At 48.8% G+C, this 21,093-nt stretch overlaps 1 protein-coding gene across 1 annotated transcript in view; it reads right to left on the bottom strand.

Annotated features, from left to right (window-relative positions):
- Positions 1-538: 538 nt before the first annotated feature.
- The window catches only part of LOC116958330 (cyclic nucleotide-gated channel alpha-3-like), a 76,793-nt gene continuing 56,238 nt past the window's right edge, over positions 539-21,093 (bottom strand). The window contains exons 8-12 of the mRNA XM_076058546.1: positions 15,640-15,746; positions 11,084-11,652; positions 9,562-9,756; positions 1,837-1,968; positions 539-1,135 (exon numbers count right to left, since the gene is read on the bottom strand). Coding sequence (XP_075914661.1) covers positions 539-1,135; positions 1,837-1,968; positions 9,562-9,756; positions 11,084-11,652; positions 15,640-15,746 — 1,600 coding nt within the window. The remainder of the gene's footprint in view (positions 1,136-1,836; positions 1,969-9,561; positions 9,757-11,083; positions 11,653-15,639; positions 15,747-21,093) is intronic.

A 21,093-nucleotide genomic window follows, 5' to 3' on the forward strand; every position in this document is an offset into this window, starting at 1 on the left:
CACCACCACCTCCACCACCACCACCACCGCCTCCACCACCACCACCACCATTACTTCTCACCACCACCACCTCCACCACCACCACCTCCACCACCACCACCACTACCACCTCCACCACCACCACCCCCTCCACCACCACCACCTCCACCACCACCACCACCTCCACCACCACCACCACTACCACCTCCACCACCAGCACCATCACTTCTCACCACCACCACCATCTCCATCATCTCCACCATCTACTCGACGTACACCACCTCCACCACCATCATCACTTCTCATCACCTCCACCACCATCACTTCTCACCACCACCCCCTCCACCACCACCACCACCACCACCTCCACCACCACCCCAACCACCACCACCATTACTTCACCACCATTACTTCTCACCACCACCATCACTTCACCATCACTTCTCACCACCACCACCACCACCCCCACCTCCACCCCCACCACCTCCACCACCTCCACCACCATTACTTCTCACCACCACCCCAACCACCACCACCACCACCTCCACCACCACCACCATCACTTCTCACCACCACCACCACCACCACCTGCACCACCACCACCACCGCCACCACCGCCGCCCTCCTCCTCCTCCTCGCCGCTGCCCTCCCCGGCGCTGTCCCCGTGCCCCAGCGGCACCGCTTGCGCCGTCCGCGCCCTCTCCTCCAGCCGAGTGATCCGTTGCTTCAGCCTCCGCTGGCCCGCGCTGTACTCGGCCAGCAGGCGGGCGAAGCGCGTGCGGAGCGTCTCTACCGCGGCGTCCACCCGGCCCACTCGCTCCTCCACGCCGAGGGGCCTCGCCTCCGCCCCGCCGGCACCAGCGGCACCGCCGGCCTCGTCCTCCTCGTCGATGAGGTTGTCGCGAGCGAGGATCTGCCGGCCCTTCTCCTCCAGCATGGCCTTGGCGTCGGGGTACTCGGTAAGCGCCTGCACGAGGTCGTCCTTGGAGAGGCAGAAGAGGTCCGAGTAGCCGACGCTGCGGATGTTGGCCGTGCGCCGGTTGCCCGAGCGGCTGCCGCGGATGTTCAGGATGCTGATCTCGCCGAAGTAGGCGCCGTCGCTGAGCACCACGAACTGCGTGACGCCGTCGTCGGCCACCACCGCAAGCTTGCCCTCCTGGGGGTGTTAGGGGGGGGGGGTGGTGGTGAGGGGTGAGCGAGAGGGGTGAGCGGGGTGGATGTCAGGGGCCGCCGTACGCCGGCTCACTCAGTCACTCAGTCACTCACTCAGTCACTCACTCACTCACACACTCACTCAGTCACTCACTCACACACTCACTCACACACTCACTCAGTCACTCACTCACACACTCACTCACACACTCACTCACACACTCACTCAGTCACTCACACACTCACTCAGTCACTCACTCAGTCACTCACTCACTCAGCCACTCGCTCACACACTCACTCACTCAGTCACTCACTCAGTCACTACTCACTCAGCAAATGACTCACTCAGTCACTCACTCACACACTCACACACTCACTCACTTACACACTCAGTCACTCACTCACCCACTCACCCACCCACTCACCCACTCACTCACTCACCCACTCACTCACTCACTCACCCACTCACTCACTCACCCACTCACCCTCTCACCCACCCACTCACCCACTCACCCACTCACCTACTCACTCACCCACCCACTCACCCACCCACCCACTCACCCTCTCACCCACTCACTCACCCACTCACCCACCCACTCACCCACCCACCCACTCACCCACCCACCCACTCACCCACTCACTCACCCACCCACTCACCCACTCACCCACCAACCCACTCACACACCCACTCACCCACCCACCCACCTTAATGATGTACATCTCTCTCCCAATATCTCCTTTGCGACATATGTAGTCCCCAGGGCTGTACACCACGGGCCTAAGCTTCAGCACCAACTCCACCAGGAGGCCAGCCTCACAATCGGCGAAGATTCGAACCTTCACATGGGAGAGAGAGAGAGAGAGGAGAGAGAGAGAGATTCATCATAAATATAGGCATCATCATCATCATTTTCCAAGACAGAGGTTCGTTGTAAGCCATCTGGCTACCATGAGAGATTCGTTCATGAGGCTATCCACCATATACAAGCACAGAGACAATTTCAACCGAGAAGATGGATTCTGGCTTAGCAATCATTGGAAGGATTTGATAAACCATTTGGGGTCTTCATTGATTGTTCACGCTTATGGTTACCATGAGAGATTCGTTCATGAGGCTATCCACCATATACAAGCACAGAGACAATTTGAACCGAGAAGATGGATTCTGGCTTAGCAATCATTGGAAGGATTTGATGAACTATTTCGGGGTCTTCATTGATCGTTCACGCTTACGGTTACCATGAGAGATTCGTCCATGAGGCTATCCACCATATACAAACACAGAGACAATTTCAACCGAGAAGATGGATTCTGGCTTAGCAATCATTGGAAGGATTTGATAAACCATTTGGGGTCTTCATTGATTGTTCACGCTTACGGTTACCATGAGAGATTCGTTCATGAGGCTATCCACCATATACAAGCACAGAGACAATTTCAACCGAGAAGATGGATTCTGGCTTAGCAATCATTGGAAGGATTTGATAAACTATTTCGGGGTCTTCATTGATCGTTCACGCTTACGGTTACCATGAGAGATTCGTCCATGAGGCTATCCACCATATACAAACACAGAGACAATTTCAACCGAGAAGATAGATTCTGGCTTAGCAATCATTGGAAGGATTTGATAAACCATTTGGGGTCTTCATTGATTGTTCACGCTTACGGCTACCATGAGAGATTCGTCCATGAGGCTATCCACCATATACAAGCACAGAGACAATTTCAACCGAGAAGATGGATTCTGGCTTAGCAATCATTGGAAAGATTTGATAAACCATTTAAGGTCTTAATTGATTGTTCACGCTTACGGTGGCTTTCATACAGCATACATTAATTTTTCGTCTCCCCCCTCCTTTCAGAACATAGATGGACTCGTCCTTCTAAACAAACTGTCAAATCGCTGCGCGTGGCGCTGACGGTTTTTATAAATAAATAAACACACCGTTTTTTAAAAAAATTAATGCAAACCGACACACCTGATGATGACCGTTTGTGTTATGGTCGAAACGTCGTGAGAATTTGTATTGTTTTATATATATTTTATTATTTTATTGTTTCCCTTCAACGTGGTGACTTTACCGAAAGAGCTAAGAATAAAAGTTGCGTGAGGTAAATAAAATTGTTTTATATATATTTTATTATTTTATTGTTTCCCTTCAACGTGGTGACTTTGCCGAAAGAGCTAAGAATATAAGTTGCGTGAGGTAAATAAAATTGTTTTATATATATTTTATTATTTTATTGTTTCCCTTCAACGTGGTGACTTTACCGAAAGAGCTAAGAATATAAGTTGCGTGAGGTAAATAAAATTGTTTTATATATATTTTATTATTTTATTGTTTCCCTTCAACGTGGTGACTTTACCGAAAGAGCTAAGAATATAAGTTGCGTGAGGTAAATAAAATTGTTTTATATATATTTTATTATTTTATTGTTTCCCTTCAACGTGGTGACTTTACCGAAAGAGCTAAGAATAAAAGTTGCGTGAGGTAAATAAAATTGTTTTATATTTTATTATTTTATTGTTTCCCTTCAACGTGACTTTACCGAAAGAGCTAAGAATAAAAGTTGCGTGAGGTAAATAAAATTGTTTCATATATATTTTATTTAGTTATTGTTTCCCTTCAACGTGACTTTACCGAAAGAGCTAAGAATATAAGTTGCGTGAGGTAAATAAAATTGTTTTATATATTTTATTATTTTATTGTTTCCCTTCAACGTGGTGACTTTACCGAAAGAGCTAAGAATAAAAGTTGCCTGAGGTAAATAAAATAGTTTTATATATTTTATTATTTTATTGTTTCCCTTCAACATGACTTTACCGAAAGAGCTAAGATTATAAGTTGCGTGAGGTAAATAAAATTGTTATATATATTTTATTATTTTATTGTTTCCCTTCAACGTGACTTTGCCGAAAAAGCTAAGATTATAAGTTGCGTGAGGTAAATAAAATTGTTTTATATATATTTTATTATGTTATTGTTTCCCTTCAACGTGGTGACTTTACCGAAAGAGCTAAGAATATAAGTTGCGTGAGGTAAATAAAATTGTTTTATATATTTTTTATTGTTTTATTGTTTCCCTTCAACGTGACTTTACCGAAAGAGCTAAGATTATAAGTTGCGTGAGGTAAATAAAATTGTTTTATATATATTTTATTATTTTATTGTTTCCCTTCAACGTGGTGACTTTACCGAAAGAGCTAAGAATAAAAGTTGCGTGAGGTAAATAAAATTGTTTTATATATATTTTATTATTTTATTGTTTCCCTTCAACGTGGTGACTTTACCGAAAGAGCTAAGAATATAAGTTGCGTAAGGTAAATAAAATTGTTTTATATATTTTATTATGTTATTGCTTCCCTTCAACGTGATTTTACCGAAAGAGCTAAGAATATAAGTTGCGTGAGGTAAATAAAATTGTTTTAGATATATTTTATTATTTTATTTTTTCCCTTCAACGTGACTTTGCCGAAAGAGCTAAGATTATAAGTTGCGTGAGGTAAATAAAATTGTTTTATATATATTTTATTATTTTATTGTTTCCCTTCAACGTGACTTTGCCGAAAAAGCTAAGATTATAAGTTGCGTGAGGTAAATAAAATTGTTTTATATATATTTTATTATGTTATTGTTTCCCTTCAACGTGGTGACTTTACCGAAAGAGCTAAGAATATAAGTTGCGTGAGGTAAATAAAATTGTTTTATATTTTATTATTTTATTGTTTCCCTTCAACGTGACTTTACCGAAAGAGCTAAGATTATAAGTTGCGTGAGGTAAATAAAATTGTTTTATATATATTTTATCATTTTATTGTTTCCCTTCAACGTGGTGACTTTACCGAAAGAGCTAAGAATAAAAGTTGCGTGAGGTAAATAAAATTGTTTTATATATATTTTATTATTTTATTGTTTCCCTTCAACGTGGTGACTTTACCGAAAGAGCTAAGATTATGAGTTGCGTGAGGTAAATAAAATTGTTTTATATTTTATTATTTTATTGTTTCCCTTCAACGTGACTTTACCGAAAGGAGCTAAGTATATAAGTTGCGTGAGATAAATAAAATTGTTTTATATATATTTTATTATTTTATTGTTTCCCTTCAACGTGACTTTGCCGAAAGAGCTAAGAATATAAGTTGCGTGAGGTAAATAAAATTGTTTTTTTATATATTTTATTATTTTATTGTTTCCCTTCAACGTGGTGACTTTACCGAAAGAGCTAAGAATAAAAGTTGTGTGAGGTAAATAAAATTGTTTTATATATATTTTATTATTTTATTGTTTCCCTTCAACGTGGTGACTTTACCGAAAGAGCTAAGAATATAAGTTGCGTAAGGTAAATAAAATTGTTTTATATATTTTATTATGTTATTGCTTCCCTTCAACGTGATTTTACCGAAAGAGCTAAGAATAAAAGTTGCGTGAGGTAAATAAAATTGTTTTATATATTTTATTATTTTATTGTTTCCCTTCAACGTGGTGACTTTACCGAAAGAGCTAAGAATATAAGTTGCGTAAGGTAAATAAAATTGTTTTATATATTTTATTATTTTATTGTTTCCCTTCAACGTGGTGACTTTACCGAAAGAGCTTAGAATATAAGTTGCGTGAGGTAAATAAAATTGTTTTATATATATTTTATTATTTTATTGTTTCCCTTCAACGTGGTGACTTTACCGAAAGAGCTAAGAATAAAAGTTGCGTGAGGTAAATAAAATTGTTTTATATATTTTATTATTTTATTGTTTCCCTTCAACGTGGTGACTTTACCGAAAGAGCTAAGAATAAAAGTTGCGTGAGGTAAATAAAATTGTTTTATATATTTTATTATGTTATTGTTTCCCTTCAACGTGACTTTACCGAAAGAGCTAAGAATATAAGTTGCGTGAGGTAAATAAAATTGTTTTATATATTTTATTATTTTATTGTTTCCCTTCAACGTGGTGACTTTACCGAAAGAGCTAAGAATATAAGTTGCGTGAGGTAAATAAAATTGTTTTATATATTTTATTATTTTATTGTTTCCCTTCAACGTGACTTTACCGAAAGAGCTAAGAATAAAAGTTGCGTGAGGTAAATAAAATAGTTTTATATATATTTTATTATTTTATTGTTTCCCTTCAACGTGGTGACTTTACCGAAAGAGCTAAGAATAAAAGTTGCGTGAGGTAAATAAAATTGTTTTATATATTTTATTATGTTATTGTTTCCCTTCAACGTGACTTTACCGAAAGAGCTAAGAATATAATTTGCGTGAGGTAAATAAAATTGTTTTATATATTTTATTATTTTATTGTTTCCCTTCAACGTGGTGACTTTACCGAAAGAGCTAAGAATATAAGTTGTGTGAGGTAAATAAAATTGTTTTATATATTTTATTATTTTATTGTTTCCCTTCAACGTGACTTTACCGAAAGAGCTAAGAATAAAAGTTGCGTAAGGTAAATAAAATAGTTTTATATATATTTTATTATTTTATTGTTTCCCTTCAACGTGACCTTGCCGAAAGAAGCTAAGAATAAAAGTTGCGTGAGGTAAATAAAATTGTTTTATATATTTTATTATTTTATTGTTTCCCTTCAACGTGGTGACTTTACCGAAAGAGCTAAGAATAAAAGTTGCGTGAGGTAAATAAAATTGTTTTATATATATTTTATTATGTTATTGTTTCCCTTCAACGTGGTGACTTTACCGAAAAAGGTAAGAATAAAAGTTGCGTGAGGTAAATAAAATTGTTTTATATATATTTTATTTTATTGTTTCCCTTCAACGTGACTTTACCGAAAGAGATAAGAATATAAGTTGTGTGAGGTAAATAAAATTGTTTTATATATTTTATTATGTTATTGTTTCCCTTCAACGTGACTTTACCGAAAGAGCTAAGAATAAAAGTTGCGTGAGGTAATTAAAATTGTTTTATATATATTTTATTATTTTATTGTTTCCCTTCAACGTGACTTTACCGAAAGAGCTAAGAATAAAAGTTGCGTGAGGTAAATAAAATTGTTTTATATATATTTTATTATTTTATTGTTTCCCTTCAACGTGACTTTACCGAAAGAGCTAAGAATAAAAGTTGCGTAAGGTAAATAAAATTGTTTTATATATATTTTATTATTTTATTGTTTCCCTTCAACGTGACTTTACCGAAAGGAGCTAAGAATATAAGTTACGTGAGGTAAATAAAATTGTTTTATATATATTATTATTTTATTGTTTCCCTTCAACGTGACTTTACCGAAAGAGCTAAGATATAAGTTGCGTGAGGTAAATAAAATTGTTTTATATATATTTTATTATTTTACTGTTTCCTTTCAACGTGACTTTACCGAAAGAGCTAAGAATATAAGTTGCGTGAGGTAAATAAAATTGTTTTATATTTTATTATTTTATTGTTTCCCTTCAACGTGACTTTACCGAAGGAGCTAAGTATATAAGTTGCGTGAGGTAAATAAAATTGTTTTATATATATTATTATTTTACTGTTTCCCTTCAACGTGACTTTACCGAAAGAGCTAAGCATAAGTTGCGTGAGGTAAATAAAATTGTTTTTATATATATTTTATTATTTTATTGTTTCCCTTCAACGTGGTGACTACCGAAAGAGCTAAGAATATAAGTTGCGTGAGGTAAATAAAATTGTTATATATATTTTATTATTTTACTGTTTCCCTTCAACGTGGTGACTTTACCGAAAGAGCTAAGAATAAAAGTTGCGTGAGGTAAATAAAATTGTTTTATATGTATTTTACTATATTATTGTTTCCCTTCAACGTGACTTTACCGAAAGAGCTAAGAATATAAGTTGCATGAGGTAAATAAAATTGTTTTATATTTTATTATTTTATTGTTTCCCTTCAACGTGACTTTACCGAAAGAGCTAAGAATATAAGTTGCGTGAGGTAAATAAAATTGTTTTATATATATTTTATTATTTTATTGTTTCCCTTCAACGTGACTTTACCGAAAGAGCTAAGAATATAAGTTGCGTGAGGTAAATAAAATTGTTTTATATATATTTTATTATTTTATTGTTTCCCTTCAACGTGACTTTACCGAAAGAGCTAAGATTATAAGTTGCGTGAGGTAAATAAAATTGTTTTATATATTTTACTATTTTATTGTTTCCCTTCAACGTGACTTTGCCGAAAGAGCTAAGAATATAAGTTGCGTGAGGTAAATAAAATTGTTTCATATATATTTTATTATTTTATTGTTTCCCTTCAACGTGACTTTACCGAAAGAGCTAAGAATAAAAGTTGCGTGAGGTAAATTAAATTGTTTTCTATATATTTTATTATTTTATTGTTTCCCTTCAACGTGGTGACTTTACCGAAAGAACTAAGAATATGAATATCATCATCATCATCATGATCTGAGTTCCTTTCATCGATATAAACATATTAACGTGTCGCTAACTCCACCACCACCACCACTACCACCACGCCTAACGAAGTTAAAGTGCGTCACGTGAACAAAACGTGACGGTAAGTTCACTAGTTAAGTTAACCAGTTTGCTAACTAGTTTCAATACGTAGAGGGTTGGTGTCACGTGAACACAAGCTACCCAACTGGTGAACTAGTTTAGCTAGTTAGCTAATTTCACCTAATTCGGTGAGCTCCTCCGGGCGGGCAAGGCTGCGATGGCTGGGTCACGTAGCCGGCATGCCCGGCCACGGCGTGCCCGGCCACCGCGTGCCCGGCCACGGCGTGCCCGGCCACGGCATGCCCGGCCACCACGTGCCCGGCCACGGCGTGCCCGGCCACGGCGTGCCCGGCCACGGCGTGCCCGGCCACGGCGTGCCCGGCCACGGCGTGCCCGGCCACCACGTGCCCGGCCACCACGTGCCCGGCCACCGCGTGCCCGGCCACCGCGTGCCGAAACAGCTTTTGTTCGGCCGGATCGAGGGGGCTAAACGGGCGCGGCACGGGGCTAGAGAAGAGATGGAGTGACGTGTGAGTGTGTGTGTGGGTGGGTGTGTGGGTGAGTGGGTGGGTGAGTGGGTGAGTGAGTGAGCGAGTGAGTGTGTGGGTGAGTGTGTGGGTGAGTGAGTGGGTGAGTGGGTGGGTGAGTGGGTGGGTGAGTTGGTGGGTGAGTGAGTGGGTGGGTGAGTTGGTGAGTGGGTGAGTGAGTGGGTGAGTGAGTGGGTGGGTGGGTGAGTGAGTGTGTGAGTGAGTGAGTGTGTGAGTGAGTGTGTGAGTGAGTGTGTGAGTGAGTGAGTGAGCGAGTGGGTGAGTGGGTGGGTGAGTGAGTGGGTAAGTGAGTGGGTGGGTGAGTGAGTGAGTGAGCGTGTGAATGAACGAACGCGCGCTCCACTCCCCCCCCACCACTCCCCCACCACCACTCCGCCCACCACCACTCCCCCACCACCACTCCCACCACCACCCCCCACCACCCCCCCACCCCCCCACCACCCCCCACCTTCTTGAGCGTGTCGAGGTGCACGTTGATGGCGATCTCCGCCCTGAGCTTGTCTGGGAGGTTCCTGAGCACCTCTCGCTCCTCCACGGCCTTCTTGTTACTCCACAGGTAGTCGAACCACTTGATGACGCGTGCCTCCAGCTCCTTTGTGACGCCACGCAGCTGCATGTACTGCTTCACGGCGTCAACCCTCGCCTGGTGGTGGGGGGGTGTTAGTGGGGGGGTGTTAGTGGGGGGGTGGTGGTGGGGGGGTGTTAGTGGGGGGGGGGGGGGGTGATGACGCGTGCCTCCAGCTCCTTTGTGACGCCACGCAGCTGCATGTACTGCTTCACGGCGTCAACCCTCGCCTGGTGGTGGGGGGGTGTTAGTGGGGGGGTGTTAGTGGGGGGGTGGTGGTGGGGGGGTGTTAGTGGGGGGGGGTGATGACGCGTGCCTCCAGCTCCTTTGTGACGCCACGCAGCTGCATGTACTGCTTCACGGCGTCAACCCTCGCCTGGTGGTGGGGGGGTGTTAGTGGGGGGGTGTTAGTGGGGGGGGTGGTGGTGGGGGGGGTTAGTGGGGGGGGGGGGTGATGACGTGTGCCTCCAGCTCCTTTGTGACGCCACGCAGCTGCATGTACTGCTTCACGGCGTCAACCCTCGCCTGGTGGTGGGGGGGTGTTAGTGGGGGGGGGGGGTTAGTGGGGGGGTGGTGGTGGGGGGTGAGTGGGGGGGGTTGGTGGGGGGGTTGGTGAGTGTGTGAGTGAGTGGGTGAGTTAGTGAGTGAGTGGGTGAGTGAGTGGGTGAGTGACTGAGTGAGTGAGTGAGTGAATGAGTGAGTGGGTGAGTGAGTGGGTGAGTGAGTGAGTGGGTGGGTGGGTGGGTGAGTGAGTGAGTGGGTGAGTGAGTGGGTGGGTGAGTGAGTGAGTGGGTGGGTGAGTGAGTGAATGAGTGAGTGGGTGGGTGGGTGGGTGAGTGAGTGGGTGAGTGAGTGAGTGAGTGGGTGAGTGAATGAGTGGGTGGGTGGGTGAGTGGGTGGCTGAGTGAATCAGTGAGCGAGTGAGTGACTGAGTGACTGAGTGAATGAGTGAGTGGGTGAGTGAATGAGTAGGTGGGTGAGTGAGTGGGTGAGTGAAGGAGTGGGTGACTGAGTGAGTGAATGAGTGTGTGGGTGAGTGAGTGAGTGAGTGGGTGAGTGAGTGAGTGAGTGGGTGAGTGAGTGAGTGAGTGGGTGAGTGAGTGAGTGAATGAGTGTGTGGGTGAGTAAGTGAGTGGGTGAGTGAGTGAGTGAGTGGGTGAGTGAGTGAGTGGGTGAGTGAGTGAGTGAGTGGGTGAGTGGGTGAGTGAGTGGGTGAGTGGGTGAGTGAGTGGGTGAGTGGGTGAGTGAGTGACTGACTGAGTGAGTGAGTGAATGAGTGAGTGACTGAGTGATTGAGTGAATGAGTGAGTGAATGAGTGAACGAGTGAACGAGTGTGTGTGTGAGTGTTAACACCACCCCCCCACATCCCCCCACCCCACCCCACCCCCCCCCCACCCACCCCACCTGAAAGTCAGCTCGCGACGCGTTCATGTTGGAGATCATGGCGCCCACGTTTCCCACGATCGTGGCGAAGATGAGCACTCCGACGAGGAAGTCGACCACCACGAAAGCGTACTCGGCGTCCCGCACGGGCGGAGGGGTCTCGCCGATGGTCGTCAGCGTCAGCGTCGACCAGTAGAGGCTGTAGATGTACTTGCGGGCGAGGCGCCCGTTCTCGGGGTCGGACGCGTTCGGGTAGACCCAGGTGTCGGAGCCGAACCCCACGGCCCTCGAGATGGCGAAGTACACGCACGCGTTCCAGTGGATGATCACCACGATGTAGAGCACCAGGTTCGCGATGCGGAAGACGTTCGGGTAGCCCGTCCGCGTCTCCGTGCGGTCGAAGAACTCGAACATGCGCGCGAATCGCAGCAGGCGGTTGAGGCGCACCTCCGGGTGGCTCAGGCCCAGGGCGAGGTAGGCGGCGTCCGTCGGGAGGAGCGACAGCACGTCGAGCTTGAACTGGAGCGTGCGTGTGTAGCGCACACGTAGCTTCACGGAGTCTCGCACCAGCAGGCCTTGCTCTAGGAAGCCTGGTGGGGGGGTTGGTGGGGGGGTAGGTGGGGGGGTGAGTGAGTGGGGGGTTAGTGGGGGGGTGGGGGGGTGGCTGAGAGAGTGAGTGGGTGGATGAGTGAGTGAGTGAGTGGGTGGCTGAGTGAATCAGTGGGTGAGTGAGTGAGTGGGTGAGTGAATGAGTGGGTGGCTGAGTGAATGAGTGAGTGGGTGAGTGGGTGGCTGAGTGAATCAGTGAGTGGGTGAGTGGGTGGCTGAGTGAATCAGTGAGTGGGTGAGTGAGTGAGTGGGGGGGTTAGTGGAGGGTTGGTGGGTGGGGAGGAGCGACAGCACGTCGAGCTTGAACTGGAGGGTGCGCGTGTAGCGCACGCGTAGCTTCACAGAGTCTCGCACGAGAAGGCCTTGCTCTAGGAAGCCTGGTGGGGGGGTTGGTGGGGGGGTAGGTGGGGGGTAGGTGGGGGGTAGGTGGGGGGGTAGGTGAGAGAGTGAATGAGTGGGTGGCTGAGTGAATGAGTGAGTGGGTGAGTGAATGAATGAGTGGCTGAGTGAATCAGTGAGTGGGTGAGTGGGTGAGTGGGTGGGGGGGTAGTGGGGGGGTTAGTGGGGGGGTTGGTGGGGGGGTTAGTGGGTGGGTGGGGAGGAGCGACAGCACGTCGAGCTTGAACTGGAGGGTGCGCGTGTAGCGCACGCGTAGCTTCACAGAGTCTCGCACGAGAAGGCCTTGCTCTAGGAAGCCTGGTGGGGGGGTTGGTGGGGGGGTAGGTGGGGGGGTGAGTGAGTGGGGGGTTAGTGGGGGGGTGGGGGGGTGGCTGAGAGAGTGAGTGGGTGGATGAGTGAGTGAGTGAGTGGGTGGCTGAGTGAATCAGTGGGTGAGTGAGTGAGTGGGTGAGTGAATGAGTGGGTGGCTGAGTGAATGAGTGAGTGGGTGAGTGGGTGGCTGAGTGAGTCAGTGAGTGGGTGAGTGGGTGGCTGAGTGAATCAGTGAGGGGGTGAGTGAGTGAGTGGGTGGGGGGGTTAGTGGGGGGTTGGTGGGTGGGTGGGGAGGAGCGACAGCACGTCGAGCTTGAACTGGAGCGTGCGTGTGTAGCGCGCACGTAGCTTCACGGAGTCTCGCACCAGAAGGCCTTGCTCTAGGAAGCCTGGTGGGGGGGTTGGTGGGGGGGTAGGTGGGGGGGTGAGTGAGTGGGGGGTTAGTGGGGGGGTGGGGGGGTTGGTGGGGGGGTGGCTGAGAGAGTGAGTGGGTGGATGAGTGAGTGGGTGAGTGGGTGGCTGAGTGAATCAGTGGGTGGCTGAGTGAATCAGTGAGTGGGTGAGTGGGTGGCTGAGTGAATCAGTGGGTGAGTGAGTGAGTGGGTGAGTGAATGAGTGGGTGGCTGAGTGAATCAGTGAGTAAGTGGGTGAGTGAGTGGGTGAGTGAGTGAATGAATGGGTGAGTGAGTGAGTCAGTGGGTTGAGGGGTTAGTGGAGGGTTGGTGGGTGGGTGGGGAGGAGCGACAGCACGTCGAGCTTGAACTGGAGCGTGCGTGTGTAGCGCGCACGTAGCTTCACGGAGTCTCGCACCAGCAGGCCTTGCTCTAGGAAGCCTGGTGGGGGGTTGGTGGGGGGGTGGGGGGGTTAGTGGGGGGGGTTGGTGGAGGGTTTGGTGGGGGGGTAGGTGGGGGGATAGGTGAGAGAGCGAATGAGCGGGTGGCTGAGTGAATCAGTGAGCGAGTGAGCGAGCGAGTGGGTGGGTGAAAGAGTGACTGAGTGAGTGGGTGAGTGGATGACTGAGTGAATCAGTGAGTGAGTGGGTGAGTGAGTGAGTGGGTGGGGGGGTTAGTGGGGGGGTGGGGGGACGGTGGTGGGGTGGAGGGGTTGGTGGGGGTAGGTGAGAGAGTGAGTGAATGGGTGAGTGAGTGAATGAGTGAATCAGTGAGTGGGTGAGTGAGCGAGTGGGTGGGTGAATGAGTGACTGAGTGAGTGGGTGAGGGGGTGGCTGAGTGAATCAGTGAGTGGGTGAGTGGGTGGGGGGGTAGTGGGGGGGTTAGTGGGGGGGTTGGTGGGGGGGTTAGTGGGTGGGTGGGGAGGAGCGACAGCACGTCGAGCTTGAACTGGAGCGTGCGTGTGTAGCGCGCGCGTAGCTTCACGGAGTCTCGCACGAGAAGGCCTTGCTCTAGGAAGCCTGGTGGGGGGGTTGGTGGGGGGGTGGGGGGGTTGGTGGGGGGGTGGGGGGGTTGGTGGGGGGGTTAGTGGGGGGGTGAGTGAGTGAGTGAGTGGATGGGTGAGTGGGTGAGTATCGTGTGGTGAGTATCGTGTGGTGAGTGAGTGGGTGAGTGAGTGAGTGAGTGGGTGAGTGGGTGAATGAGTGGGTGGGTGGGTGAGTGAGTGGGTGAGTGGGTGAGTGAGTGGGTGAGTGGGTGAGTGGGTGAGTGAGTGGGTGAGTGGGTGAGTGAGTGACTGGGTGAGTGTGTGGGTGAGTGGGTGAGTGGGTGAGTGGGTGAGTGGGTGAGTGAGTGAGTGAGTGGGTGAGTGAGTGGGTGAGTGAGTGAGTGGGTGGGTGAGTGTTGGGTAAGTATCGTATGGTGAGTATCGTGTGGTGAGTGAGTGAGTGTGTGAGTGAGTGAGTGTTGGGTGAGCATCGTGTGGTGAGTGAGTGAGTGGGTGAGTGAGTGAGTGAGTGGGTGAGTGAGTGAGTGAGTGGGTGAGTGAGTGAGTGGGTGAGTGAGTGAGTGAGTAAGTGGGTGGGTGAGTGAGTGAGTGGGTGATTGAGAGAGTGAGTGGATGGGTGGGTGAGTGGGTGAATGGGTGGGTGGGTGGGTGAGTGGGTGGGTGGGTGGGTGAGTGAGTGAGTGGATGGGCGGGTGGGTGAGTGAGTGAGTGGGTGAGTGAATGAGTGGGTGAGTGAGTGGGTGAGTGGATGGGTGAGTGGGTGGGTGGAAGGTTGAGTGAGTTTGTGAATGTGTGAATGGGTGAGTGAGCAGGTGAGTCAGTGGGAGGATAAGTGGGTGAGTGAGTGAGTGGGTGGGTGAATGCGTGAGTGGGTGAGTGTTGGGTGAGTATCGTGTGGTGAGTATCGTGTGGTGAATGAGTGAGTGGGTGAGTGGGTGAGTGAGTGGGTGAGTGAGTGAGTGGATGAGTAAGTGGGGAGTGAGTGGGTGAGTGAGTGAGTGGGTAAGTGGGTGAGTGAGTGGGTGGGTGGGTGAGTGTTGGGTGAGTATCGTGTGGTGAGTATCGTGTGGTGAGTATCGTGTGGTGAGTATCGTGTGGTGAGTGAGTTGGTGAGTGAGTGGGTGAGTGAGTGAGTGGGTGAGTGAGTGAGTGGGTGATTCGGTGAGTGAGTGGGTGAGTGAGTGAGTGAGTGGGTGAGTGAGTGAGTGAGTGGATGGGTGGGTGGGTGAGTGGGTGAATGGGTGGGTGGGTGGGTGGGTGAGTGGGTGAGTGGGTGGGTGGGTGAGTGAGTGAGTGAGTGGATGGGTGGGTGGGTGAGTGGGTGAGTGAATGAGTGAGTGAGTGGGTGAGTGAGTGGGTGACTGGGTGAGTGAGTGGGTGAGTGTTGGGTGAGTATCGTGTGGTGAGTATCGTGTGTTGAGTATCGTGTGTTGAGTATCGTGTGGTGAGTATCGTGTGGTGAGTATCGTGTGGTGAGTATCGTGTGGTGAGTATGGTGTGGTGAGTATCGTGTGGTGAGTATCGTGTGGTGAGTATCGTGTAGTGAGTATGGTGTGGTGAGTAATGGTGTGGTGAGTATCGTGTGGTGAATATCGTGTGGTGAGTATCGTGTGGTGAGTATCGTGTGGAGAGTGAGTGGGTGAGTATCGTGTGGTGAGTATCGTGTGGTGAGTATCGTGTGGTGAGTATCGTGTGAGAGTGAGTGGGTGAGTATCGTGTGGTGAGTATCGTGTGGAGAGTGACTGGGTGAGTATCGTGTGGTGAGTATCGTGTGGTGAGTATCGTGTGGAGAGTGACTGGGTGAGTATCGTGTGGTGAGTATCGTGTGGTGAGTATCGTGTGGTGAGTATACCGCTCACCTGTACGGAACCGCACGAATGTATCTCCCAGGTAGATGAGGTCCGACAAATAATCGAGGACCAGCCACAGCACCACGTGATCACTCTGCAGCTCGTCGAAGCAAGACCTGCTCACCATCACCACAAACACTCAACACCACACTCACCAACACTCACCAACACACTCAGACACTCATCAACACTCACCAACACACTCACCAACACACACACTCACCAACACACTCACCAACACACACACCAACACACTCACACACTCACCACCACACTCACCAACACACTCACCAACACACACACACACTCACCAACACACTCACACAATCACCACCACACTCACCAACACTCACCACCACGCTCACTAACACTCACCAACACACTCACCAACACACTCACCATCACCGCAAACACTCACCACCACGCTCACCATCACCAAAAACACTCACCACCACACTCACCAACACTCACCAACACACACACTCACCACCACACTCACCAACACACTCACCAACACACACACACACTCACCAACACACTCACACACTCACCAACACACTCACCAACATGCTCACCATCACCACAAACACTCACCAACACGCTCACCATCACCACAAACACCACCACACTCACCAACACTCACCAACACACTCACCAACACACACACCAACACACTCACCAACACACACACACTCACCAACACACACAAACACTCACCAACACACTCACACACTCACCAACACACTCACCAACACACTCACCACCACGCTCACCAACACACTCACCATCACACTCACAACCACACTCACCAACACTCACCAACACACTCACCAACACACACACACACACTCACCAACACACTCACACACTCACCAACACACTCACACACTCACCAACACACTCACTCACCACCACCACATACACTCACCACCACACTCACTACCACGCTCACCAACACGCTCACACACTCACCAACACACTCACCAACACACTCACCATCACCACAACACTCACCAACACGCTCAACAACACACTCACCATCACCACAAACACTCACCAACACACCCACCAACACACTCACCATCACCACAACACTCACCAACACGCTCACCAACACACTCACCATCACCACAAACACTCACCAACACACTCACCAACACACTCACCACCACCACAAACACTCACCAACACACTCACCAACACACTCACCAACACACTCACCATCACCACAACACTCACCAACACGCTCAACAACACACTCACCATCACCACAAACACTCACCAACACACCCACCAACACACTCACCATCACCACAAACACTCACCAACACACTCACCAACACACTCACCACCACCACAAACACTCACCAACACACTCACCATCACACTCACCAACACGCTCACCATCACCACAAACACTCACCAACACACTCACCAAGACATACAAACACTCACCAACACACACACCAACACGCTCACCACCACACTCACCACCACCAGAAACATACCAACACGCTCACCAACACACTCACCACCACACTCACCACCACCAGAAACACACTCACCAAAACGCTCACCAACACACACACCAACACACTCACCACCACACTCACCACCACACTCACCAACACACTCACCAACACACTCACACACTCACCAACACACTCACCACCACACTCACCAAAACACTCACCAACACACTCACCACCACACTCACCACCACACTCACCAACACACTCACCAACACACTCACACACTGACCAACACACTTACCAACACACTCACCACCACACTCACCAAAACACTCATCACCACACACTCACCATCACACTCACACACTCACCAACACACTCACACCACACTCACCACCACTCACCAACACACTCACCAACACACTCACACACTCACCACCACACTCACCACCACACTCACCACCCACTCCCAACACACACACACTCACCATCACCACAAACACTCACCACCACACTCACCAACACACTCACCAACACACTCCACACACTCACCAACACACTCACCAACACACTCACCACCACACTCACCACCACACTCACCAACACACTCACCAACACACTCACACACTCACCAACACACTCACCAACACACTCACCAACAACACGAACACTCACCACCACACTCACCACCACTCACCAACACACACACACTCACCATCACCACAAACACTCACCACCACACTCACCAACACACTCACCAACACACTCACACACTCACCAACACACTCACCAACACACTCACCACCACACTCACCAACACACTCACCAACACACTCATACACTCACCAACACACTCACCAACACACTCACCAACACCACGAACACTCACCACCACACTCACCACCACTCACCAACACACACACACTCACCATCACCACAAACACACACCAACACGCTCACCAACACACTCACCAAGACACACACACTCACCACCACACTCACCAACACACTCACCATCACCACAAACACTCACCACCACACTCACCAACACACACACTCACCAACACACTCACCATCACACTTACCACCACCAGAAACACACACCAACACGCTCACCATCACCACAAACACTCACCACCACACTCACCAACGCACTCACCAACACACTCACCAACACACTCACCAACACACTCACACACTCACCAACACACTCACCACACACACCACACACTCACCACCACACTCACCAACACACTCACCAACACACTCACACACTCACCAACACACTCACCAACACACTCACCAACAACACGAACACTCACCACCACACTCACCACCACTCACCAACACACACACACTCACCATCACCACAAACACTCACCACCACACTCACCAACACACTCACCAACACACTCACCAACACACTCACACACTCACCAACACACTCACCACCACACTCACCAACACACTCACCACCACACTCACCACCACACTCACCAACACACTCACCAACACACTCACACACTCACCAACACACTCACCAACACACTCACCACCACACTCACCAAAACACTCACCAACACACTCACCATCACACTCACACACTCACCAACACACTCACCAACACACTCACCACCACACTCACCACCACACTCACCAACACACTCACCAACACACTCACACACTCACCACCACACTCACCACCACTCACCAACACACACACACTCACCATCACCACAAACACTCACCACCACACTCACCAACACACTCACCAACACACTCACACACTCACCAACACACTCACCAACACACTCACCACCACACTCACCACCACACTCACCAACACACTCACCAACACACTCACACACTCACCAACACACTCACCAACACACTCACCAACAACACGAACACTCACCACCACACTCACCACCACTCACCAACACACACACACTCACCATCACCACAAACACTCACCACCACACTCACCAACACACTCACCAACACACTCACACACTCACCAACACACTCACCAACACACTCACCACCACACTCACCACCACACTCACCAACACACTCACCAACACACTCATACACTCACCAACACACTCACCAACACACTCACCAACACCACGAACACTCACCACCACACTCACCACCACTCACCAACACACACACACTCACCATCACCACAACACACACCAACACGCTCACCAACACACTCACCAAGACACACACACTCACCACCACACTCACCAACACACACTCACCATCACCACAAACACTCACCACCACACTCACCAACACACACACTCACCAACACACTCACCATCACACTTACCACCACCAGAAACACACACCAACACGCTCACCATCACCACAAACACTCACCACCACACTCACCAACGCACTCACCAACACACTCACCAACACACTCACCAACACACTCACACACTCACCAACACACTCACCAACACACTCACCACCACACTCACCACCACACTCACCAACACACTCACCAACACACTCACACACTCACCAACACACTCACCAACACACTCACCAACAACACGAACACTCACCACCACACTCACCACCACTCACCAACACACTCACCATCACTACCAAACACTCACCACCACACTCACCAACACACTCACCAACACACTCACACACTCACCAACACACTCACCAACACACTCACCACCACACTCACCAACACACTAACCAACACACTCACCAACACACTCATACACTCACCAACACACTCACCAACACACCCAACACCACGAACCACTCACCACCACATTCACCACCACTCACCAACACACACACACACACACCACCCATCACCACAAACACACACCAACACGCTCACCAACACACTCACCAAGACACACACACTCACCACCACACTCACCAACACACACACACACTCACCATCACCACAAACACTCACCACCACACTCACCAACACACACACTCACCAACACACTCACCATCACACTTACCACCACCAGAAACACACACCAACACGCTCACCATCACCACAAACACTCACCACCACACTCACCAACGCACTCACCAACACACTCACCAACACACTCACCAACACACTCACACACATCTCTCACCACACTCACCAACACCTCACCACCACACTCACCACCACACTCACCAAAACACTCACCAACACACTCACCACCACACTCACCAACACACTCACCAACACACTCACCACCACACTCACCAATAAACACTCACCAACACACTCACCATCACACTCACACACTCACCAACACACTCACCAACACACTCACCACCACACTCACCACCACACTCACCAACACACTCACCAACACACTCACACACTCACCAACACACTCACCAACACGCTCACCAATAACACGAACACTCACCACCACACTCACCACCACTCACCAACACACACACACTCACCATCACCACAAACACTCACCACCACACTCACCAACACACTCACCAACACACTCACACACTCACCAACACACTCACTAACACACTCACCACCACACTCACCACCACACTCACCACCACACTCACCAACACTCACCACCACGCTCACTAACACTCACCAACACACTCACCAACACCTCACCATCACCACAAACACTCACCAACACGCTCACCATCACCACAAACACTCACCACCACACTCACCAACACTCACCAACACACTCACCAACACACACACCAACACACTCACCAACACACACACACTCACCAACACACACAAACACTCACCAACACACTCACACACTCACCAACACCACTCACCAACACACTCACCACCACGCTCACCAACACACTCACCATCACACTCACAACCACACTCACCAACACTCACCAACACACTCACCAACACACACACACACACTCACCAACACACTCACACACTCACCAACACACTCACACACTCACCAACACACTCACTCACCACCACCACAAACACTCA

This window comes from Petromyzon marinus (genome assembly GCF_048934315.1).
Source record: "Petromyzon marinus isolate PM22_M1 ecotype Great Lakes invasive population chromosome 76 unlocalized genomic scaffold, UKy_Petmar_22M1.pri1.0 chr76_unloc.2, whole genome shotgun sequence".
NCBI lineage: Eukaryota > Metazoa > Chordata > Hyperoartia > Petromyzontiformes > Petromyzontidae > Petromyzon > Petromyzon marinus.